Raw genomic sequence first — 24,723 nt, 5'->3', positions numbered from 1 at the left:
TCCGAGGACAGTGGCTTGGCGTTTAGATGGAGCCATCTCCAGTGTGAAGCTGGAGCTGCTTATGGGATGGAGGAGCCCTGTGCCCACCAGAAAAGCTTGGTGATTACCTGGCTGCTCCATGCAGGGTCGTGCTAAGTTGCTGAGGCTGGCCTCAAGCATAGGATCCTCTTGCCTCAACCTCCCAAGTAGTGGGGGTTATGGGTGTGTGCCCCTTGGCTTTTGGACTAACACTCCTGTGTGTGTTTTGATAATGGCACCCACTTGGGTGAGGATTAAAGACCTTAAGCTGCATCCCGTCCTCTCACAAATGCTGTCCAGAGCAAGACTCCAGCTTAACATTCTACTGCAGCTAAGCCTCTGTCCATGCTTGTGTGATCAAAGGGAACACGGTACCTGGCATGGCGCTGGCGTCGCATGGAACTGAAGTAATTAGCCTGCCCACGGGGGAAGAGGTGGCTGGGAAGAGATAAATAGGAAATGGGTATTGATGTGCAAAAATGAATTTAGAAAAATGCGTCATCAGTAAGAGGCTAAATAATAAATGCCCATTTTCCTTTGCTACTGGAGCCCATGAGAGATGTAGGATATCGAATAGCAAACATGGCACCTTCTTCTAAGCATTTCCTGGACTCTTGCCTTCTATATTTAGGACTTTCTGACCCTTTTCTATTAACCTGCGATCCCATTAGAATAGTGATTGCCATTTGTTAAAGTAAGAGCTCATCATTTTAGAGACTGGGATGGCTTATTTTTTAAAAAATAAAACATTTCAAGTCCATTTGGAAGACCGTTTCCTAATTCCAGGGTACTTATGGCCTTCTGATTGGGCAAGGACGTTGGTGTCTTCGTTTCCCTGGTGTCAGTGTGTTCTTGTAATCATTCATTTTCTTGCATTTCCTTCTATATAAAATCTATTTCCCCATCTCTCAGGGAAAATGTAAATTTTAGAGTCTGGATGCTTTGCTTCGTTTAAATAACCAATATTGTAATGCTCTATTTAGAAAAACTGGTTATTTAATATAAATCAAATTTTTAAAACTGTCCTACTTTCGAAATAATTTTGAAACCCAGTTGTTATGGTATAGATGTGGTGTCCCCCAAAAGCTCACGTGTGAGACAATGCAAGAAGGTTTGGAGGAGAAGTGAATGGTTAGAGTCTCAACCTAATCAGTGAATTAGTCCCTGATGGAGTGTTAACTGCAAGCAGCGGTGGGTGTGGCTGGAGGAAGTGGTTCACTAGGGGCTTGGCTTTGGGGTATATATTTTCTGTTTGGAGAGTGGAGTCTCTCTCTGGTTCCTGATCACCATGTGAGCTGCTTCCCTCTGCCACACTCTTCCACCATGATGTTCTGCCTCACCTTGAGCCCTGAGGAATGGAGCCAGCCTTCTAGGGACTAAGACCTCTGAAACTGTGAGCCCTCAAATAAACTTTTTCTCCCCTATTAATTTTTCTGGCTGGGTCTTCAGTCACAGCAGTGTAAAAGCTAACTAAACACCAATATAGTCTGACACTGATTCACATTAGAATGATGTAACAACGTACATCATAAGTATCATGGTATGTCTCAATTGTAATTTCTTATTTTTTCCCTCTCATCAGGAAGTTGAAGACCACGTGGCCTTTTTAATAACAGTTCCAACAGCGCTGGCGATTTTCTTCGCGATATTCATCCTTGTCTGCATTGAGTCTGTGTTTAAGAAGCTGCTGCGTGTGTTCTCCTTGGTGATCTGGATATGTCTTGTTGCCATGGGGTACTTGTTCATGTGCTTCGGAGGCACCGTCTCTCCCTGGGACCAGGTAAAGGTCTTAGAGTACTTTTTTGTGTTTCTTCTTGTGCTTTAACCTGTATTTTTCTTAGTTCTGCAAAGTTGGGCCTAAACTCCAAAGAGGAGAGCTAGAACTGAGAACAAATTTTTTAAGAAAATTTGTATTTACTTGTTTTTTTTAATCAATATAATGCTGGTATATATTTATGAGGTACAAAGTGCTGTTTTGAGGTATGTGTGCTTTGTGGGTTGATTGAATCAAGCTAATTAACATGTGGAACACCTCACTTTTGTTTGTTGTGGGTGAAAATATTTGATATCTTCTCTTTTAGCAATTTTTAAATATACAATCTGTTGCCATTAACTGTGGTTAGCATGCTATGTGATATATCTCTGAATCTTTTCTCCCTGCTCCAAATGAAAGTGAAATAAGCCAGGCACAGAGAAGAAAGTCATTGAAGGACCATCTTCGAGGTGCCTGATGGCGGAGGGCACTCAACATCTATTGTGACTAATCAATCCTGTTGTCAACTGGGGAGCTGGACTGGTCTCCTATTGTCCCTTCTTTGGACAGCTGAGCAGCCACTTGGCCTAGTCTTGCTTTATGTCTTGACCCCAGCTTGGTGACTCATCTCTGATTCCTGAGTGTCCCATCTCGGTTTCCTGCTAGGTACCCCAAATCCCTTTGGGACTAGAGCCCTAACCCTAACCCTGAACCAACTGTCCGAGACTGGTTGCTGCCCTTAGATCGTTCCTACTTAGAGAGAGACTTCTGTGGTCCTGCTTTCTACCAACATGATCGCATCCTATGAAGAGGGCCCCTTCATGTTCCTGCTGGGACCCCCAGTCTGCTACGCTCCTGGTGAGGCTCTTGGCTTAGAAAATGCCCGTCTGGGTGGTGTCCTACTTCAGACTGTGGTCTCACCAGCGGGTTTCCCAGGTGCTCCGGCCATGTGGTGGTCCTCCCCACGTGGCCATCTGGCGGCTGGTGTGCTGGCCAGGGCAGAGGTCTGACCGTAGCTACAGGTAGACATGCCTTCAGCTCAGAGCTTGTGAATGAAGTCACAGGATTTGCTCCAGGGACGGCGAATGGAGCAGCCTGCAGGGTCCTCATGGGGTTGGTGGGGACATCAAGAGCCAGAGGACTGGAGAGAAATAGAACCCAGAAGTGGATGGAGGAGAAGCCATGAGGAGGAGACCAGAATGTGGAGGAAGAATTACCGAGGCTCGGGGAGAAGAGAGCCCAGGACAGGAGCGGCCGGGCTGTCAGGGCGCTCTCGGTGCCTTAGCTGGAACAAGCTCAACTGAGCCCTAAGATGAGGGTCCTGGTGGGTTCTGTCCGTCAGTGGTCACTTGGCCTCTGTCAAGCCAGTACTGCCCACGTGCCTCCGTTTCTTCTGCAAAGGGCGGGCTGGGCTGCGTGAACCCAGGTCAGTCTGCCTGGCTTAAAGGCTCTGTCGCAGGGGCACAGGGATTTGTGGGTTCTCTGTCTTTCCTTCACCGCTCTCCACTGGAACCCTTGCCTGGAAACAAGCCCCCATTCCTGGCCCGCAGCCTCCCTTCCCCAGAACCCACCTCTCTCCCACATGTGTTAAAGTAAGAGCTCATCATTTTAGAGACTGGGATGGCTTATTTTTTAAAAAATAAAACATTTCAAGTCCATTTGGAAGACCGTTTCCTAATTCCAGGGTACTTATGGCCTTCTGATTGGGCAAGGACGGCTTTACCTGGTCCCCACGGGTCTGGGTCTGGGCTTGGGCTGGGCTTTACCTGGTCCCCACGGGGGCACCTTCACCCTGCAGCACAGGCCACCCAAACGGGACCACTGGGAGCCTCCTGGCCGCCCTGCCCCAGCTCACCTCCTTGTCTGCACCACCAGCTTTATAGGAAGCCTGACTTTCTGGAAGGCCACGTTTCCCTTCCCCGTTCAGAATGTTCTTAGCTTACCCTTCTGTGTGAATTACAGAATCGGTTTGTCATGTTCACTGAAGAGTCCACTTGGGATCTGGATTTAAATTGCATTGAATTTCTGAATTTTGCTTTGAAAGATATATACAGCCTAGGAATTAAAAAGGGATAATGTAAAAACACCCAGAGATTTACCATCTTCTATGAGAATAATTTTCTCAAGTGACATGGCAAATCTCTCCAAGAAATGCCTTATCTTCTATGTCCTTCAAAGACCTTTTTTCTTCTTTATGAAATCAGGAGAAGTTTTTTCCTAGATTTACTCTTAGGTAACTGAAATTATTTCATTGCTTTATAGATTTTAAATTGCCTTTTCTAACTGGTTCATGTCGATGCATAAGAATACCATTGTTTATTTATTTTTTTATTTTCTGGTACTGGGGATTGAACCCGGGGCACTTTAACCACTGAGACACATCCCCAGTCCTTTGTATATTTTATTTAGAGACAGAGTCTTGCTGAGTTTCTCAGGGCCTCTCTAAGTTGCTGAGGCTGATCTTGAACTCGAGACCCTCCTGCCTCAGCCTCCTGAGCCGCTACCATCGGTATTGTCTTAATTTTTAAAATATTATTTGTTCTAATTAGTTGTACATGACAGCAGAATGCATTTATGCACTTTGATAGCTCATACATAAATGGAGTGTGATCTCTCACTTTCCTGATTGCACATTTTGCAGGATCACGTGGGTCATGCAGTCATACATGTACGTGTGGTGACAATGTTGTTTCACTCTACTACATTGGTTCATGTGTTGATCTCTATTTAGTGATGTTGGCAGACCCTTGCTAGTTCTGCTGGTTGGCCTGAGAGCCTCAGTTAATTTATATAGAGTATTGCCTTCTGCAGGAGGTCAGCATTGTGTTCTCCCCTGCACATCCTTAGTTCACTCTCTCTTAGGCAGCATAGTGTTGTCTAGTTCATTCGCCAGTGTTCTGGTATAAGTGATGACGAGTGAGTGACATCAGCTGTTTCCAGCCTACATGAAGCGTCCATAAGTGATACAAGTTGCCCCAACATTTACTAATAATACTAGAGCTGATCAGTCAGAAACAAGCCTGCCCACCCGTCTGGAATGTTCTTCTCCACAGTCGCAGGCCCTTTGTGGGACAGCCTGCCCTGACCTCCATGTGGCACCATCAGGCACTGTCCCTCTCCCTCCTCCTTCCTCAGTGCCCACGTCATGCTGCACAGCCGACTTGTGTGTGGTGGCTGCTGGAACACGCGTGTCCTGTGGGGAGGACTGTGCTGTCCCTCTGGCCTCACCCTCACCCAAGCCTGGCCGCTCCTCTGATGTGTTCCTTAATGCATGGCTCTGCATGGATGCGTTGCTACGGTGGTTTGTGTCCATTGATCCTGTTTTTACCAAACTTTTGATTTTATAAGACACATTTTGCTTTTGTTTTGTTTTGTCTGGTTTTTGACAAAAAACTTTATTATTTTATTTTGACAAAAAAGCTTTATTATTCACCTGCTTTAAAACAGCCTCTCATTTCAGGGTCATTTTGCTTTTACTGTCTCAAAATTAATTTCTCTCAGATGCAGAATTTGTTGACCAAATTTCTTGCTATTAGCTATCCTGGTGTTTTTTGAGAATTTTGTTTCCAAACTGATCTTCAGTTCAATTTTTAAAAAATCTCTGCTCCTGTGCATGACCCCAGCCATGTTATGGTTCTTTCTCTGGCTCCTGATGCTCTGGAAGAACCAACTCACCCCGCGGCATAGCCTGGCTGCCCTGTGCTGATCGTGCATTGGGTGGCTGGCCTGCCTGTGGCCTGGGCACGTGCCTGGGAGCTCAGCTCTGCCGCTCACTCCTTTCTCCCCAGCATGACACTAGAAAAAGGCCAGGGCCGGGAGGAGTGGCTGCAGCTCTTCTAGTCCACTGTCCATCGGTGGGAGGGATGTGTGCTTCATGTTGTGGGTCTGCTCCCTTGGTTGCCAGAGAAGGGTGCTTCCAGCCCTCTTCCTCCACTGGAGATTGAAACTCTGCCTGTTATCCCTGGCTCTCCCTGCGCCTCTCAGGGGAGTGAGGATTTGAGGTGCATTGCTGGTGTCATATTGCCTGGGAGCCTGCCGTCGGCATGCTTCAGCACAGATGCCATAGACATGACCCCTGGGGGACCATTCGCCGTCCAGCAAGGTTATGGTGGGTTCACCACCCTTACTGAAGAGGCCTGTCCTGTCCTGTAGAAGGGGTGGTTCCCACTTGAAGGCAGCTAAGCTAACAGTACTGGGAAGTAATGCAGCAAGGAGCCTGCTGCAGAGTCAGAGGGGCCAGCACGCAGACCACAGCCGACACCAGTCACAGGTCTGGGTGGACCACTCTGACGGGCATAACTCGATGGAGGCTCACAGGATGCTGGAGGCTGCTCTGACCGTGCTCATGGGTTGTTACAGGGAAGGGATGGAGCTGGGTATCGGCCAAGGGTAGATGTGTGGAGCGCCTGTCCCTCCTCTGTGGTCACGGACAGTACTGCTCTCCTGGCAATGACTCGGGACAGTGGTCCCGAGTGTCTACGATGGAGCTCAGCTGAGCTTTGGGTTGCAGGGTTTGGCCTGATGATGGTTCAAGCCTGCAGGGCTGTGCTGTGTTCTCCAGCTTTCGGAGACAAGGCTGCCGCCTTCAGACTCTGGTTCCCTGGGGCAGCACTGGTACTCGAGGCCCTGAGCCTCCATCATAGGTCACTTTTACACTGTCCTATGGCCACAGGCCAGGGAACAAAGACACCCCTACCTACTGGCACCCTCTGAGGGCCTGGATCACTTGCCAGCAGCAGTACACGACTGGATCCCTCCGCAGGTGAGGTTTCAGCCTCCTTGTGGGAAGGCCTGAGGGAGCTCTGCATCCTTCCTGCCTCCAGTGAGAACACAGCCCCAGGCTGCCAGCACGTGCTGGCACAGGCCTGCGCTCTGAGAGCTTCCCTCATGTAGCTGCCAGCAGGGCATGGTCCTGTCCCGCTTTGAGGCACAGGGGTGACGTTCCCAGCCAAGCTGCAGATGGGGCAGATTGACCCCGGGGATCTGACTGCAGAGGCCAGCTGCACTCCCAAGACCAGGGTTCTCAGCCAGAGTGACTGTCATCAGGTGGGCAGAAACCAGGAGTGCCACTAATGAATACCCTGCAGTGCCCAGGGCAACCCTCACCACACAGAATGCCCCAGCCCCAAACGTCAGGAGAAGCAAGTGTGAGAGGGCTGTACACACAGCGCTGCCCCTCAAGGCCATGGAGTCGCCAGGGCTGAGGCGGGAGCGGAGTCAACACTTGACATCAGGCAAGAGGAGAGTGTGCGGGACCCTGGGAGGGCAGAGGCGGGTCTAAGGGTCAGGCTGGGGGCTGGTGGGCAGCAGGCTTGGATAAAGCAACTGGAACAAAGGGAAAGCGGGGAGGGGGAAAGGAAGACGTGCAGAGGGTGGGACTTCCCAGCACGCACTTTACTTCCGCACTGTCCAACTCCATCTTGAAAGTCCTTTGCTCAGTGCCACTGGGACTCCACCCAGCCACGTTTGTCCCCCGCAGCTGCCTTCTGAGAGGGAAGAGTTTTACAAAGCTATCCTGTGAAGCCTGAGCCACAAAGGGCACAGGCTGCACTCCGGCTGTTCAGTGGCTGCGTCTGCCTTTTGCACAAGGTCTTGCCCCAGCCTTTGGGCTGCTCTGCGAAACGCCCTCTGCTCAGGCCACACTTCCCCACTGAGAGAGGGGACAGGAGGCTCAGGTGCTGGGCTGGGGTCCCGTTTCATCTTTGATTTCAACGTACTTGAACCGTTTTGAATTCAAGATTGGCAGAGGAGCATATGAGGCGTTCGCTGTCTGAGCTCAGCGGGATGATCTTTAAAACTCAGCCACGGCGTGTGTGGACTCTTCTCCTGTCCAGGGCACTCCTCCGCACAGCGGTCACACCACTGACTCTGTCCCCTAGCTTAGAACAGCACAGGGTGTGTCTCACAGCTCTGGGGTGCGAGTCGGACATCAAAGCTGGGAGGACGTGCCCCTGGGCGAGGGGCACGCCTTCCTGCCACGTCCAGCCTCTGGTGCCAGCAAGGCTTGGCGCTGCACTCTGGTCTCTGCCTCTGCCTTCCCTTGGTGATACTGTGTGTCTGTCTGTCTTCTCCCCTCCTTATAAGAATACCAGTCATGTTGGATCAGGGCCACCCTGATGTCCTCGGTTCACGGGATTGATGTAAGGCCCTGTTTCCAGATAGGTTCTGAGTAGAGTCGCGTCCCCTTGTCCTGGGGCTGAGGACTTGAGCATGTCTGGGGGGCAGTCCAGCCCCGAGCAGGTTTCATCTCACCAGAGGATGTGCTGTCCCGGGCTCTGCTTCAGGATCCTGCCCCTGGAGTGCGGCAGGTGCTCCTGTGGTGGCCAAGTTGCAAGGGCGCTCGCTTCCGCTGCTCACTTGGAAACGCTCTCAACACTCATGCTCCTTAGACTCCAGGTCCACGTGGAAGGAGCTGTGTGCCAGGGATCTGCTGAGGCTCTTTCAGACATTGTCCATCCAGAGTTAGATCCATGACCTGCCCGCGCACGTTGCCGTGGAGATCCCCAAGGCCCCCTCAGTGGGGTCTGTGTGTTCGAGGATGTGGGTTAACCTCTGCCCCTTCCACTAAGGGAAGTGCTTCTTCTTGGTTCCTCTGCTAGTGACTTTGGGTATATCCTTCTTGCCTGATACTTGGAAGAAAAATCTTTGATTCTAAGCTTTTAAATGAAATCTTGTTTAGCAAATTTCTGAGAAGAGCAAAGCTGTTTTATCTTAGCTGACAATTATTGACTTGGGACCCTCCTTCTGACATGATTGTCTTAAATAGGAGGGGTGTGTTGGTCAGGCTCAAGGGCCAGCAGAGCTGAAGCTTGTCTACATTTAGGAGAGGCCAGGTAGAAACGGTCACCTGCAGAGAAGAAAGCGGAGTCCCATTTGCGTCTGACTGCAGTTTTCTGTATTTCCTTGTGTGAAGAGCCATGCGACAGAGCTAGGTGAGAGCGTCCACTCCCGGCAGCCCACTCCAGCACATGGGCAGGCCATGCTGAGGTGGCTGGGCAGACTGGCTAAATCACCACCGCCAGTCCCAAGACCCATGTTTGGCTCCAGGAAGAAGAGACTGTCTTTGTCCTGTTGCTTAAAAGGAAGTCAGACATTCAGTGTGTGTGTGTTTATTTTCTTACAAAAATAGGACATTGGTGCACAAACATCTTCCTTTTTATTGAAAATGGGTGAGAATGAATGAAAATAAAGGCCTCTGGGAGCCTTTGAAGTGGGGCAGCCCCGTTGGTTGGCTCTTGCTCTGGCGCGGCCTCTTGGAATGTGTTAAAGAATGTACTTTCCACAGGAAGAGCCTAGGAGCACACAAGGAAGGGAGGAAGGGCCACCTATAGGCCGACCCACGGCTCCTCAGAACCTGTCTCTGTGCTGCTGTGCACCAGGGCAGTTTCTCAGGAGGGCAGGTTGGACTTGGTGTGAAGAGGTACACATCTGAGAAAAATCAAAAAGAAGTTAAAGTCATTCCGTTTGCAAGGAAGGTGAAGGCTCTTTGTTTTCTCCTGTGGCGAAGCACCGGCTGCTCAGACCTGTGACTTGTGAGGAAGTCCCGCAGGTGGCCCAGCCTGCTCTGCACTTATTTTGCGATCCCACACATTTCTGGCTGCTGAGAGTAGAGGTGGCAAGTCTGAATCCTGCCCACTGTTAGGTCCTAACCAGAACATGGTGGAAATTGTCCTGGCCAGGTAGAGGGCTGAGCATTTACGACCCTTACCTGGGCTTCCTGGACCTGGTTTTGCTGCAGTGGACAATTCAGTTGGGTTTTCTGGAGTAATGTGCTTCCTCTTCATTTCCTTCTGGGCTTTTCTTCAGAGATGCATGGGCTGTGCTACTAAGATTGGCTTCTAAATTGGGCCATTAGTGGGTAATCAGACTTGCTTTGCCATGTTCTTACCTCTGTGCTTCTGTGCTCCCCACCCACCCTCATGTCCAATATGCATTATAAAACAATTTTGGTACCAGAGAGTGAACCTAGAGGGGCCTTACCACTAAGTCACACCCCAGCCCTTTTTAGTTTTTGAGAGAGGGGCTCACTGAGTTGCTGAGGCTGCCCTTGTACTTGCAATCTTCCTGCCTCAGCTTCCTGAGCCACTGAAACTGCAGGCATGTGCCACAGTGCCTGGCCAACGTGCATTTTAAAGATCACACAGCTACGGAAGCACTTTGTCCTGCTGTTCTGTTCAACACGGTACCACCCACATAGTGATCACACTGCAGATAATTGTGGAAATAACTGAATATACAAATAATGTGTCTGTCTGCTTGCTGCTTTATCACAAGGATGGTGGAAGATCTCGCAAGGTCCTCCCTCTGTCAGGATCTTGTTACTGGACGCACCTGACTTCTTTATCTGCACAAACCCATGGAGTGCTATTTTATTTGCATTTTACTGATAAGAACCTAAGCCCATGGAAGTGAAGCAGTTTCCACAGTCACCGTGTTAGTCAGCTATTTTGCTGCTGTGACTAAATGATCTGACCAGCACAATCGTAGAAGAGAAAAGGTTTATTTGAGGGCTTATGGTTTCAGAGGTCTTAGTCCATAGAAAGCCAGCTCTGTTCCTTGGGGCTTGAGGTCAGGCTGAACATCATGGCAGGAGAAAGTGGCAGAGGGAAGCACATCAAGGTGATCAGGAAAGAGAGAGAGAGGAAGAGAGAGGAAGAGAGAGAGAGAGAGACAGAGAGAGAGAGAGACACACTCCACTCTAGATACAAAATATATACCCCAATTCCCACCTCTTCCAGCCACACCGTACCACTTCAATTAATCCCATCAGGGATCAATTCACTGATTGGGTTAAGACTCTTACAATCTGATCTTTTCTCCTGGGAACCTTCCTGTATTGTCTCATGCGTGAGCTTTTTGGGACACCTCACATCCAAACTGTAACATTCCTACCCTGACCCCAAAACTCACATTCATCTGACAATGCAAAATATGTTTAGTTCACTTTCAAGAGTCCCTGTAGTCTCAATAGTTCAGAGATTGCTCAAAGTTCAAGTCCACAGTCTTCTCTGAGGCTCAGGCAATCTTGTGTTGTGAGCTCCTATAAAATTAAAAGCAATTTACAAATATCCAACATATAAAGGTACTAAGTAAACATTTCCATTTACAAAAATAGGGGCATAGAAAGAAGGAATAGAACCAAAGCAAGACCAGAATCCAGCTGGGCAAACAAGTCCTGTAGCTCCATGACTGGCACCTGGGGCACAGGACATATTGATGTTCTCTCCAAATGGCATGTATAGCTCTGGCCCTGTGACCTTGTTCATTGCAGCCCAAGGGGCCTTTCTGTTGGCTTGTCTCTGCTAGTTTCCTGCAGCTTTCCTGGGAAGATATTCCTCATTACTGGCATTTCTTAATCTCAGGGGTCTCCACTGCAGCTTTGGCTTCCTCCTCACATCTCCACACTTTGACTTCTCAAGCTGGTGCCCGCAGGGACTCCGACCCTGCTGCACCTTGCCTGGCCTCCCAGGCCTTCCTTTGAAATCTTGGTGGAAGCCTCCGTGACCCCTTAACTCCAGCATCCTGCTTTCCTGCAGAACCAGCACCACATGGTTGATGCCAAGGTCTGCTGCCACCTCAGCAGTAGCCAAGCCTCCAGGGACCCAGGCTGCAGCAGCCTCTGAGGGTCTGGATGGCTGAACTCCTTGAAAAAACTTGCTAGGCCTCCTTTTGCAAGAAGGGTGCCCCCGCTTCTTAAGAGAATTTTCACCTTTACTCCCTTGAACTGGAGTTGGGTGTGGTCTTGCCAGCTCCTGCGATGCCCTCAAGTCATCTTTTCCTTGTCTCCAGGCAAAGTCCTTAGCATTTCTGTAGTGGCGGTAATGTCTTTAACAGCTGCAACTTCCTTAGCCCAGTTTTACTTGTCTTTCAGTTTCACTGTTTTCAAATCTTTCTGCTTTGCCTTCTGCTCCTGATTATCACAACAAATTTGGCTAAAAGTTTCCAGTAATATCCACGCCACTGCCTGCATGCTTTGCTGCCTAGACATTTCTTCCGCCTGATTTTGAAGTCCATCGCTTCTAAAATCAGCCTCACAGAAAGTTTCTGGACATAGGCAAAATGCAGACAACTTCTCAGCCAGAACAGAACACGAATGGCCTCTACTCCAAATTCCAATGGAATCCTCCTTTTCCGAACCCTCTTGAGCCCTGTCTTCACTGACCACAGTCCTATTGACATTCTGGTCTTCTGAGCTCCCACCAGAATTGGCCATTAGTCTCCACTTACAACAGTCTAAAGCATTTCCAGCTTGTACTGCTAAGCATCTCAAAATTCCTCCCACCAATTCCAGAAAGCTCCAAAAGCTTCTGGACCACATGGTCAGGTTACTCACAGCAGTGACCCCACTTCTCGGTACCAATTTCTGTGTTAGTCAGCTATTTCGCTGCCATGACTAAATGATCTGACCAGCACAATTGTAGAGGAGAAAAGGTGTATTTGAGGGCTCACAGTTTCATTGATCTTAGTCCATAGAAGGCCGACTCCATTCCTCAGGGCTCGAGGTGAGACTAAGCATCATGGCAGGAGAGAGTAGCAGAGGGAAGCAGCTCACATCAAGAATCAGGAATCAGAGAGAGAGATGCCACTCTCCAGATACAAAATTTATACACCATAGCCACGCCTAATTCCCATTTCCTCCAACCACACCCTACCACTTCAATGAATCCCATCTGGGATTAGTTCAAGATTAGTTTAAGACTCTTACAGCCCAATGGTTTCTCCTCTGAACCTCCCTGCATTGTCTCATATGTGAGCTTACATCCAAACCTCACATCCAGACCACAGCAGGCACATAGCTAGGAAGACAAGCAGAGTTTGAATGTGGCATTGTGGCACCATCTTGTTTGATCTCTGCGCAGGTCATTGTGTGGAAGGGACGTGGTTGGCAATTCTGGGCTGCTCTTGTGGAACCACTTTTGGGGTCAGTGTTATTGAGAAAGCTCTCGGGGAGGGGGCTGATTCTCCAGATATGCCAAAAGCTGTCAGCGTTCGGCGTCGCCAGCTGGTGCTCACACTGGAGGCAGGTTCACTTTGCAGACCAATCAATAAGGGGAGTGGGACTGATTTGACGGAAGGAGCCACAGTACCTGTATATGTTTTATTAAGTATATTAGAGTGTATTATTGTCTGGGAATCAATTATCACTTTTATACAGAAACTGAAATTTCACATTATTATAAATGAATTCTTACAAGCAGATTCCTGAAAATGTCACCTCTTTATGCCAGCTTCTCATCTGGGTCTGTTTTTGTACCCAGATGCCTGCTCTGGGCTCCGTACTTCTCTGTGGGAAAACCCATCAGGCTTAAGGGCTGAGGGAGGGTGTTCGTTCCCCAGGTGCCGGCAGAGTTCAATGCACAGGTCTCCAGCCTCTCCGTGCAGGGCCTCCTTGGGCGCTGGCTGGGGCCTCCCTGGGGCCTGCATGGTACTATGCACTGCCCCAGGAACGCCAGTTCTGTGTGTGTGACACTTGGGCATCCTGCAGAACCTTCCAGAGAAGGCAATATGAGGGCCAACCAAGGAGTTTTAGCCAGTCTGGAATTTGCAGTGTTTTCCCGAAAGCACTGAAATTTTACAAGGAATGAAAATTGTTCCCTGGGCTTCCAGAATATTCACCAAATGACTTTACAGAGGCCTGGCTGTCCTACAATTCCAGCCACTCTCGTCTCTCCAGTGCGGAATCTTGAATGCTGCTGTCCCGACTCGAGGCATGCACAGGGACAGGCGGCTGGCACGAGGCCCTCTCCCTCAGGCTGGGGCTGCGTGGATGGGCCCAGGCCTGTGGGTAGGGGAGCTGCCGGAAGGAAGGGGAGTGAATTCTAGACTCCAGGCTAGAGCAGCAAGTTCTCAGGAAAAAATAAATTCCAAGTTTAAATTCTTTCCTACTAAGAGTTGCTAAGCAACACCTCACTTAGCTTCTCCAGTTTTCTGTATTTTAAATTTCCTTTTCTCAGCAGCCACCAATATCATCCTCACCTAAGTCATACAGGAAGGAGCAGAGGACATACCTTAAAGCCACGCTCTCACGGAGGAGCCGTCACAGCAGGCTGTGGACCCAGGGGAACCAACATGGGGGAGGTTGAGTGCCTTCTGCAGGGTCCCCAGGATGGCTCCTCCATCTGCACCAGCAGTGCTTCCGGAGTGTTCCTCAGCTGAGCTGTAGGTGCTCATTTGTAGACTGGGCTCGGGTTTGCACAGATGTGTAGGTTTTAATTAACTTACCATGTTTGTCTTGTCAACTGCTGTGTGCTCTGCAGGCTGCAGCTTGCCGTCTCCTTTCTCCTGACCCCCAGATTCCCAACCCCCAGCTCACAGAAAGCTCCATGGACCCAGAGGGGAGGCAGGGCTGCCCCAGGACCCGGAAAGTGGTGGGAGAACTATGGGCATGTCCTCAGGAAGGCCCAGCCAAACAGCACCTACCCTCGGCGGCAGAGTCCCGAGGCCCCTACTAGGGGTCACATCCAGAATTAAGTATTTCCCTAAGGTTGCAAGTGGCTGTGGAGTCCCATCTTTACTCTTTGGTGATGTCTGTCTCAGTCCATTTGGTGCAACTATTGCAAAATACCACAGAGAGAGTAATTTCTAGACAACAAAGAGTTGCTTCTCACATTTCTGGGGGTCCAAGATCTAGGTGCTGGTGACTTCTGTGTCTGGTGAGCCCTGACATCTCTTTCCAGGGTGATGCTTCTCAGTGTCTACCCCTGCAGGTGGATGGGCAAAAGGGGTAAGTGCTTGTGCTCACAGGGCAGAAGAGATGGGAGGACGGGGCCGCTCTCTGAAGCCTACGGGTATTAGTTCCATTCCTGAGCTGGGTCCTCAGGGCCTCATCACCTCTCCCAAGGCCCCAGCTCTCAGTGAGTTTGCACTGGGGATAAAGTAACCACTTGAATTTTGGAGGGGACACAGTCGTACATACCATAGCAGCCTTGGGGTGGGGTTTTTCCTGTTCTGGATCTTTCCTGCACCGCCCTGAGCGTGGGACACTGGCGTTTCTCTGCTCTGGGATGTGCCCGATCCCCACAAGCCCAGGAGCTGCCACACTGGCTGCAGCACTACCTATGCACTTTGCTGTGATGGTGCCTCTTAACTTCCCTCATCGTGGGGATGACCCTGGGGACTCATCAGCGACTGGGAGAGAAGAGCTTCACTGAGCAGCGGACTCCATTAGTGGTAGAGGTATTTGTGGTTCAGGACTGTGACTGTGCCCTAGAGTTGGCAGGGGAATGTGCTGCAAAGTGGATGGGTCAGAACCATGGGAACCTGCCCTTGGCTGTGCGGGCCACCTGAGTCAGGGGCGGGCCGTGCTCCTCTCCTCTGGAATGGCGGGCTCCGCCGGGCCTCCCGGCCCATGTGCGTGCTGTGACATAGTGCTCTCGCTGTGCGTCTGTCTCCACACATCCGCTTTCTTACAGAGGCACCAGTCATGGTGGGGTAGAGGCCTGCTCCATGCCAGTAGGGCCTCATCTAAACTAATGATGTCTTTAATCACCCCGTTTCACAATAAGGCCACAGGCTCCGGCAGTGAGTGTCAGGGTTTCAGTGCATAGTCTGGAGCTGGTGGACACAAGTACCTAGCAAGGGCCTGATATGCTTGGTAGCAATCTTGCTTCCTAAGGCCTGGCAGACAAAGCTCACACCTAGACCCATCCGTGGGCAGAACCCGCTACCTATGATGGGCCCAGTGCCAGGTGCAGCTGTGGAGACCTGTTCAAAGATATTAATCCTTTCAAAGCTGTGGCAGCAGACCTTAGAGCCGAGGCCGGCCCTTCTGCGCCTGCGCTCAGGGAGCTGGCCTGCCTCTGCTGTCAGGAGGAGAGGGCACTGGGAGAGCTGAGGGCGTATGAGAGCTGGTGGCAGGTCTGGAGACCTGAGGACTGTTTGTTTTCCTTGTCTTGAGACTTCGCTTCAGGGAAGAAGTTGCTACTGGCATGAAGACACATAGCATCTGAGGGCAGGGGCGGGCTCCAAACCAGGGAGTCAGTGAAAAAAGGAGAGAGGGAAGTAAGGGAGATTTTTAAAGCTTTTCTCTGCTGGAGGAAAGACAATAACAACAACACAACAAGAAAAACTGTCATGAGCTAAGGGTGGAGTCTTTTGCCAAATAAATGAAATAAATGGCTGTACTGCTCTTGATTTATGATTGTTTTTGTCTGCTCTCTATAAATTCAGCTTTGTTTTAAAGAGAAGCTTTTGTTCCTGAGGGCCCATTAATAAATACCACTCTAGGAGCAGGTGCAAATTACATTAAATTTAATTGTTTTGCGGTAAGTTGGTTTTAGCAATTTTATTGTCCAATTAATTCAAAGCTGAGATGAATAAGCATTCTTCTGAAACCAGTGATGTGATAACTCCCTTCCCAAGTAGGGACTGGGCTGGACATCCACATCCAAGACTCAGGGTGGAGACCCAGCTTGCTTGCCACCCAGCGTACAAAACAGTGTTTTGAGACAAGGGGAAAGAATCCTAAAGGAATCGGCACTTATGAGATGTGACTAGGAAAGGTGAACTCCAAGGTGGCCCCACTGCTTGCAGGGGTGGTGACACAGAGCCCAGTCATCTTCCGAGCTTGGAAGGGAATGGTGCTGGAGTTCTCAGGACAGAATGCCAAGGAGCCGAGAAGAGGATCCGCAGAGAGAGAGAGAGAGAGAGAGAGAGAGAGAGAGAGAGAGAGAGAGAGAGAGAGAGAGAGAGAGAGGGAGAGGGAGAGAGAGGGAGAGAGAGAGAGAGAGAGAGAGAGAGAGAGAATGGGAGAGGGAGAGAGAAAGAAAGAGAGCGATATACGGAAATTGAAGAGGGTTCTGCTTACACAGCAGAGTGCTGATCAACACAGGCTCAGAGGAACTATCAGGGCCAGAGAAGAGACCTGAGAAGGTGCACATGGGGTAATTCCTGGCGTTCATGCACAGTCTGGGATCAGCAATGGTGATGAAGAGGAGCGTTTCCAAAGGATGAAGGAGCCAGTGCCTCAGCAGGACCTGTGGGTTCAAACTCATATCCCGTATGAGAGAGAATCAGAATGCGTGCTTAGAAATGGACCATCCTCCTCAGAGATTTCAGCACCTTTATTTCAGTAACTGAATGGACAACAAGAAAGAAAATCAATAAATACATACAGGACTTTTGGAAAGCAGCACCAGGCAGGTTGACCGTGTGGGTTTGCAGGACGCTTCACCCACCAGTGCAGGTTGTGCATTCTTTCTAGTGGACACGGAGCACTTGCCACATTGGAACCCATTCTGGGCCATGAAATTCTCATGAGGTTACAAAAGGCTGTTACTATTCAAAGTATGTTCTTTGGTCATAATGGACTTAGATTGAAAGTCAATAACGTAAAGTAATAGAGGAAAATCAATAAATAATTGGAGACTTAGCAACTCACTTCTAAATAACCCATGAGTTCAAGAAAAAAATTAAAGGGAAATTAGAAAATGTATTGAACTCCATTACATGAAAATATGAATAACAATTTGTGGGATGCACTAAAACTGGTTGCTTAGATGGAAATTCATAATATTAAATGTTCATACTATAAAGAAGGAAGTCTTCAAAGCAGTACAACCATAAGAATGGGATCCTGAGTAGAATAAGTTATATTCCATGCATGTATAATGTATCAAAATACACTTTACTGTCATGTGTATCTAAAAAGACAAGCCAATCCCAAGAAACCAAAGACTGAATGTTTTCCTTGATAAGTGGGTGATGATAAATTATGGGGGTGGGGAGTGAGAGAAGAATGGAGGAACTTTAGATTACATAGAGGGAAATGAGAGGGTGAGGGGGCGGGGGTATGACAGATGGTGGACTGAGACAGACACCATGACCCTGTGTGCATGTATGATTACATGAATGGTGTGGATCTACATCGTGCACAACTGTAGAAACGAAAAGTTGTACCCCATGTGTATACAATGAATCAAAATGCAGTCTGTAAAAATATAAAAATACAAATAAAAATAAAAATTAATTAGAAAAGCAAAAAAGAAAAAAGCAAACTTAAACTTCCATCTGAAAAAATAGAAAATGAAGTGAGAATCATAAGAGAAAAGAAAATTAAAAGGAGCAGAAAAAAAAATGAAATTCTAAACAAGACGACAATAGAAATAATCAATGAAACCAAAATTGATTCTTTGAGAAGATCAGTAAAATTCATTAAACTCTATGCACACTTAGCAGGACTAAAGAGAGAAGTTAACTTATCAGCATTAAGAATTTGAGAGAGGTTATCATTACAGACCCTCCAGACCCAGAAGGATCATAAGGGAAGATTATGAACAACCTTATCCAATGAATTCCACCATCTAGACAGAATGAATAAATTTCTTAAAAAATGAAATAGCAAAGTTCATACAAGAAAAAATAGATAACCCGAATAGCTCTATATATGAAAAATACGTTGAAAAGTAGTTAACTATCTTCACACAAAGAAAACTTTGGGCCCAAGTGGCTTCCCCGTTGTGTAATAACAAAATTTAAGGAACTAATAATCCAAATACTTGAGAAATTCCACAGAATAGAAGAGGAAGTATTTCCCAGCTCATATTATGGAACCACCATTATTTTGGTGCCCAAACCAAAGACATTCCAAAGAAAGAAAAACATAAATGAGTATCTTAACTCAGACACAAAGATTCCAAACAAAATTATAGTTCAAATTTAGTCATAAATTTAATTTCATCCCGTAACACATCCATACACACGTACACACACACAGAGAGAGGTATGTATGTATGTGTGTATATGTATATATATATGTATATATATATATATATGATAATTTATGTGTATGTGATTTATAAAAGGGAAATTTATAAAGGCTAATGTATGTAGATAGTAGATATATGTGTGAGATTATATATATATATATGTAAGCATATGGAAGATAATATAGCATGAACAAACGGAGTTTATGTCAAGAGTGCAAAGTTGGTTTGATATTTTAAAAATGAGTTTTTCTGTGATTTGTCACTTACGTGATCATGTCGGTAGGAGCACTGAGTCATCATTTTATAGATGAAGAAGCATTTGGTAAAATTCAATACCTGTTCATGATAACATCTCCCAGCAACCTGAAATAGAAAGGAACTACTTCAGACTGATAAAGACAATTATCGGGAAGCGTCGAGGTGTGTCTAACAGCTAGCTCCTGAATGCTGTCATCTGTACTTAGGAGTAAGATAAGGTGGTTCCTCTCACCTCTGCCCTTCAGCATTGTAGTGGACCTGGTTGGCGACTCAGGAGAAAGACACAGTCAAGAACACACAGATTAGAAACGAGAAAGTCAGGGTGTCCACCTGCCAAACTGTGGCTCTCTGTAATGGAAGCCACAAGCTGTGTGTGGTTACTGAACACTTCAAGTGTGGTGTTTCAGGTTGCTCCAAATAGAAACGCTGACTTTGAAGATGACATATGAAAAGACAGAATCTAAACTATTTCATTAATGATTTTTTTTGGGGGGGGTGCTGGGACTGAAGCCAAGAACAGTTTACCACTGAGCCAAATCCCAAGCTCTTTTTATTTTTTGTCTTGAGACAGGGTCACCAATTAAATTCATGGCTAAATTTGAACTATAATTTTGTTTGGAATCTTTGTGTCTATGGCCTGGCTAAATTGCTGAGGCTGGCCTTCATCTTGTGATCCTCCTGTCTCAGCCTCTGAAGTTAGTGGGATCATACTCATGCACTACCACACCTGGCTTCATTAATGATTTTTAACTCTTTATATAATGACATGATTAAACCTGCTCTCTTTTTGTTTATCATTTTGCTTATCTTAACAGAGCTGCTGGAAAATTTAAAATCATACATGTGGCACACATAGCTTTGTATTTGTATTGGATTGTATTAGTCTATGTTGAGAATTCCCTAAAAGTACCTAGAGGACTAATAAGTAGATTTAGTGAGGCTGCAATTTACCAGGATGAGAGAGACAAAGCTAGATTACATTATTATAGATTAGATATCCAGTGGGAAATTGATTTAATATAGCACCAAAGTATGAAATACCTAGGAGTAAATCTGAACGGATACATACAACTCTTCTACCCTGGAAGTCACATCACATGGTTGAGAAAAACTTAAGGACCAAACAGCTGGAGAGATTGAAGGAACCAAAGACTGAAGAGAGATTCTGCTCCTGGATCCAAAGACTTGTTACAGCTGAGATGCCAGTTCTCCCCAAATCCATCACACAGATGCTCAGTGCCATCCCAGCCAAAACCCCAGGCCTTTCTGTAGAGAGGTGGATAGGACACAAAGCCAAGCAGCTAGGACAGCCAGAAAGAAACCGAGAAAGCAGAACCTGGGATCTTGGCCCATTGGATTTCAGAGTTTATTATAAATCTACAGTAATCGAGATAATATGGTCTTGGTGTAAAGATGGGCCCTGAGGCCAGTGGGTTACACTAGACAGTCCAGAAATCGCCTATTTTTGACAACATTTTAATCCAATTCAATGAGAAAAAATATATGTTTTCAAAAACAGCTACTGAAAAAAATTAGAAAGCTTTGTGCAAATATTAAACTTCTACCTTACCTCAGACAGTATATAAACATCAACATTAAATGGGTCATAAACTTAATGTTTGATCTGAAACTATTAAACATCTAGGAGAAAACATGAGGGAGGCTCTTATCCTGCGGTTAGGAAGCTGTTTCTTCAATAGAACACATTTAAAAAGATGAACGACCAAAAAACCCTCATAAGTAGGATTTTATTAAGATGATTTTGATATGAAATGGAAAATGCAAGCTGCAGGCAGGGAAAAAACTTTAAAAAGCATACCAACAAAAACTTGTGCTTAGGACAGAGAGCAGACTAACGACTTAATAAAAAGAAGACAACCCCACAAAAAGGAAGCCTGACCTTTGCAGAAGGGCTTCACCAGGGAAGACAGCTGGACGGCCAGCGCTCGCGGAAGACAGGCTCCGCACTCTTAGCCACGTGCGGAGTGCAGATTCAGAGCAGTCAGCGACCACCATGTGCCGCCACGTTTCCTAAAGATGAAAACTGATGGCACAAATGTGGATGGGGCCAGAGTGCAAGGCCCAGTGGGCACAAGGACACCTGCAGGAGTGACAGCTGTCCATCATCGTGATGGCGGGAGTTTTGTGGGTTCTTACATAAGCCAGCACTCTTCCAAGGGTACACTTCCGTGTTGTGCAGCTTATTGCACTGCATATCATCACATCTCGATAAGGGAGTGGAAATGGCATGGAAGTCTTGTACCACACAGGAGAATCTTCACACCCTCCAGCAGCTGGACCCTGGATAAATCGATGCTAGTATTTCACTCAGTGAAACACTCAGAGTCAGATGGATGGAGCAAATTCACATGGGTCAGAATATATCATCTTTTCTTTAGGTCTGGGGCACGCTGCAGCTGCAGAAGCACTTGGTGTGGGGCACCAAGGGGACTCCACAGCCAGGCTCATTCCAGTCACCTTTGCCTTCCACACGTCCTTGAAGAAGGTGAAGTTCAGAGTCTGTTATGGCAAGGGATACTCACTTCTTTCTGAGAATCCAGAGTCACCTGTGCCACACAGGAGGCCCAGGACTCTGTACTCCTGCGAGGCGAACACACACTCCGGTGCTGTCTTGCCAGTGACGCACAGGAGTGTGCCTTTGGGAGCCGGCTGCGGCTTCCCTGCAAGGCCTCTGCAGGCTTTTGTCAGCATTTCTGAGTTTTGCAGAGAGGAGCCGGGACCAGAGTCTCTGCAAGGTGGAAGTGGGATTCTGCAGACTTGTGTCTCCCACATTGTGTTATAAAGAGCCAGTCATCACAGCCAAGATTCCCTGGGCGTCTGTCCTGTGGGAGGTCTGCGTGGGTCCAGAATCTCTTTTGTAGCTTTGTAGGGATGATCCGACTGTGGAGAATTAATTCACTCTCATCCAGAATGCCAATTTGTGATTTGATCGCTGCTAACAGAATGCTCCTGTCTGCTAACCAACATGCCTTCTTCTGGGTGTTGGGCAACCTGGGAACCCTGCACCACTGGGTGTATTGAGGATCAGATCAGATCAAAGAGGACTCTGAAATGTCCTTGGATATTCTATTCAGGCTGAGACTTCCACTGCTGTAGTATGAAGTCACTCCTTTTGGCAAGGTTATGTTGGGTAACAACCTTGGGTTGCCTTGCTTGGTGGTTCTGCAGAGTCTCTAACACTCAAGTGAAAGAATTTAAGCTCCTCTCCATAAAGTGAGACCCTGGGAAGAGGATGGATGTTTTCAGAATGATAGAATCATTTCCCCCACTTCTGGAAAGCCAGGACTTGGTTTCTCCTGGCACCTTCTTTCTCTGATACCCCTTCACTCAGGTCTTCACACATCTGCCAAGGAGGGAACCTGTCCTTCTAGTCATATGACATAATCAGAATTTCCTGCAGACACGGCCAGGCCAGCAGGACCTGGCCTCTGTGACTTACAGGGAGAATGCGGGGCATAAGGCAGCTCATTTCTGAGCAAGAAGAAGTCCTGTTGCATAAAAGTTGTTAATTACATGAACATATTTTTTCTTAAGAACACAAGAAGATTTTTAATTAGTTCTAATTGAAAAATCAGGGCCCTGAAAGTAACTGGAGAATATGTTGACGACTACGAGAACAGCTAAGGCTTCTTTCTCGTTTTGAGCCAATCTCTATTTCGAGTGTAGGACATCTTCCCCCTGTGTCAGTGGCAGGGACAGACCTAGCCCCAGCTTCACACATGGTCCTGGGATGTTTGTGTTTGGCAGAATTTGACAGTAGACACTTGCTCTGCTGGACATGAGCAACATTCTCGGATTGCTGAGCATGTGTTTCCCCAGCAGGTAATAAAGTGACTTTGCAATGTTGCACTCGCACAGAAAGAAGCCACTCTACAATTGCAGATGCTCTGGGAAATCTCAGCACCTTTTCCTTGGTTTTAGAGTAGAGTCCTCGTGGAATGGAAATAAATTTGACCCCCTTATTTGTGGGTTCCATATTTGTGAATTTGCCTACTCTCTGAGACTGATTTGTGCCTCCAAAACCGGTGGTTGGAGTCATTCGCAGGCAGGCAGAGAGTGGTTAAAAATATTGAGTCACCTGAGGTTCACATTCCCAGCTAAGGCTGAGCAGGGGAGTGTTCTTACCCTTGTTTGAGCTCACATTCTGGCAAGTATCCTTTTTGTGATCTATTTAGTGTTGCTCTTTTGCATTTTTGTGCTTTATGTAGATGATCTTGCTGTTTAATATGGTCCTAAACACCACGCTGAAGTCTCACCTAGTGCTCCTAAGCTCAAGGCTGTGATACGCCTTAGGTGGAAATATATGTGGAAATGTAAGATTCACCCAGGTGTCCTTTGCAACACGCCCAGTGTTAGTCTCAGTGTGTATCAAATAGGGCATTTTTAAGCAGAGGCACACATAAAACAAAGTTCCATACTGATGTGTCGATAGAAATGCCGTGATCGGGATTGTTCGGTGCCCTCTAGCTCAGCATCTGTGGCGACTTCACAGACTGCATGTCGGGAGCAGCCCTTGGGAGGAGTAGACAAGGACGGCCTCCACACTGGCCTGTAGAAGTGGCATTACATGGTGCACTTCACCGTCTCCACTGTCGTCTTTCCCACTTTCGAACCCCTGTGCTGCGTTGGTCTGTGCCTAGGCCTAGATGTCCCTGTGAGGGTGTTCGTCCCACAGGAGCTGAGCCAGGGTCGAAATGTGGCGGCCACCAGCTCCAGGGGAGCGGGTCTGTGTGAAGGATCCAGGGACTCCAGGGTTAAAACGGAGTTTCCCAAGTCAATGTGTCCTCGTGAGGGATCCCCCGTATCTTCAGTGACATCCTTGCTCGTCAGCAGCTGGTGTGCTTGGCAGAGGATCGGTGGCAGGTGGCAGATCAGGTGACATGCCACCCCCAGAGCTCTCGTGGGTTCCTGAAGACAGCGGGGTAACAGAATTCTTAAGCACGGTGTGCCGGACGTGGGCAGCCTACAGGGACGAGTCTGAATCCAGAGAGAGCAACTCTGTGAGTCTCAGCAGGGGCTGTTTCTCTCCCTCAAATAGTTTTAAAGAAGAGGCTATAAAGGGGTCACTGGGTTCAGGCCCAGCTTGCTTCACAGGCACCATCTACAGGACCAGTGCTGACCTTTGAAATGCAGATGGCTGCCAGCGCCCAGACCAGCAGTGTCCTCAGAACCTACCGGGACAGGACTGTTCCAGAAGGTTCAGAATGCTGGCCTTCTGCAGCGGCCCCCACACACCCAAGGGCTCGGCGGTCCTCACCAGCCCCCTCCAGCTGCCACTATGCTAAGTAAAGCTCCAAGATAAGTTCCAGCCCCCACCTCGCGGCTCCTGGAGACCCTGCAGGTGGACAAGAGGACCCCATGGACGTGGGCAGAATGCACACTGCTGTGAGGAGCGCGTGGGGCATCAGGAGTGGGGGCTGGCAGTTCACAGGTTGGACATCTTGCAGTGTTGCTGCGAGCCCAGCAGGAGACCCTGGTCAAGGGCAGGGACTGGTCCTCAGTCTCCTTGTCTGTGAAGTCAGCATGACAAGAGTGGCGGTTCGCAGGGCCTGTGAGGTCCCAGCAGGTCCTTAGCACGGTGCCAGGCAGGTGGGAACAGGCACGGGGACTGTTCATGGTTAGGCGAGTCCCAGCCCCCAGGGTCCCTTTTCCCAAACTCTCAACTGGTGGGACTTCTTAGTTCTTTCATGAATAACAAAGATGCCGAGGCCAATGGCTCTGGGCCACGTGTAGGCTACTTCTCAATTAGCATGTTGAACAGTGTTTCTGTTGGCAAGATCTGCGTGCTGCCTCACCAAGCAGCCAGCAAGGGCACACACTTCTGCCCTGGGGACAGAGGACAGCAAAGTCCAAATGAAGCACACGTCCCAGAACGTCCTTTCCCTTGGTTCCTCTGACCCATTGCCAAGGTTTGTCTGCAGGTGTGCTCGGCCATCATCGGAGGCACGTTGGCATGCTCACAGAGTG

At 48.1% G+C, this 24,723-nt stretch overlaps 1 protein-coding gene across 2 annotated transcripts in view; it reads left to right on the top strand.

The window, feature by feature from the left end:
- Positions 1-24,723, top strand: part of ADCY2 (adenylate cyclase 2) — a 376,288-nt gene that overhangs the window by 17,025 nt on the left and 334,540 nt on the right. For both annotated transcript variants that reach the window (XM_079144908.1, XM_079144907.1), the window contains exon 2: positions 1,601-1,798. In XM_079144908.1, the coding sequence (XP_079001034.1) occupies positions 1,601-1,798 (198 nt within the window). The remainder of the gene's footprint in view (positions 1-1,600; positions 1,799-24,723) is intronic.

Source organism: Sciurus vulgaris, assembly GCF_902686455.1.
Source record: "Sciurus vulgaris genome assembly, chromosome: 6".
Classification (NCBI taxonomy): Eukaryota; Metazoa; Chordata; class Mammalia; order Rodentia; family Sciuridae; genus Sciurus; species Sciurus vulgaris.
This window is presented reverse-complemented; position numbering and strand designations above follow the sequence as displayed.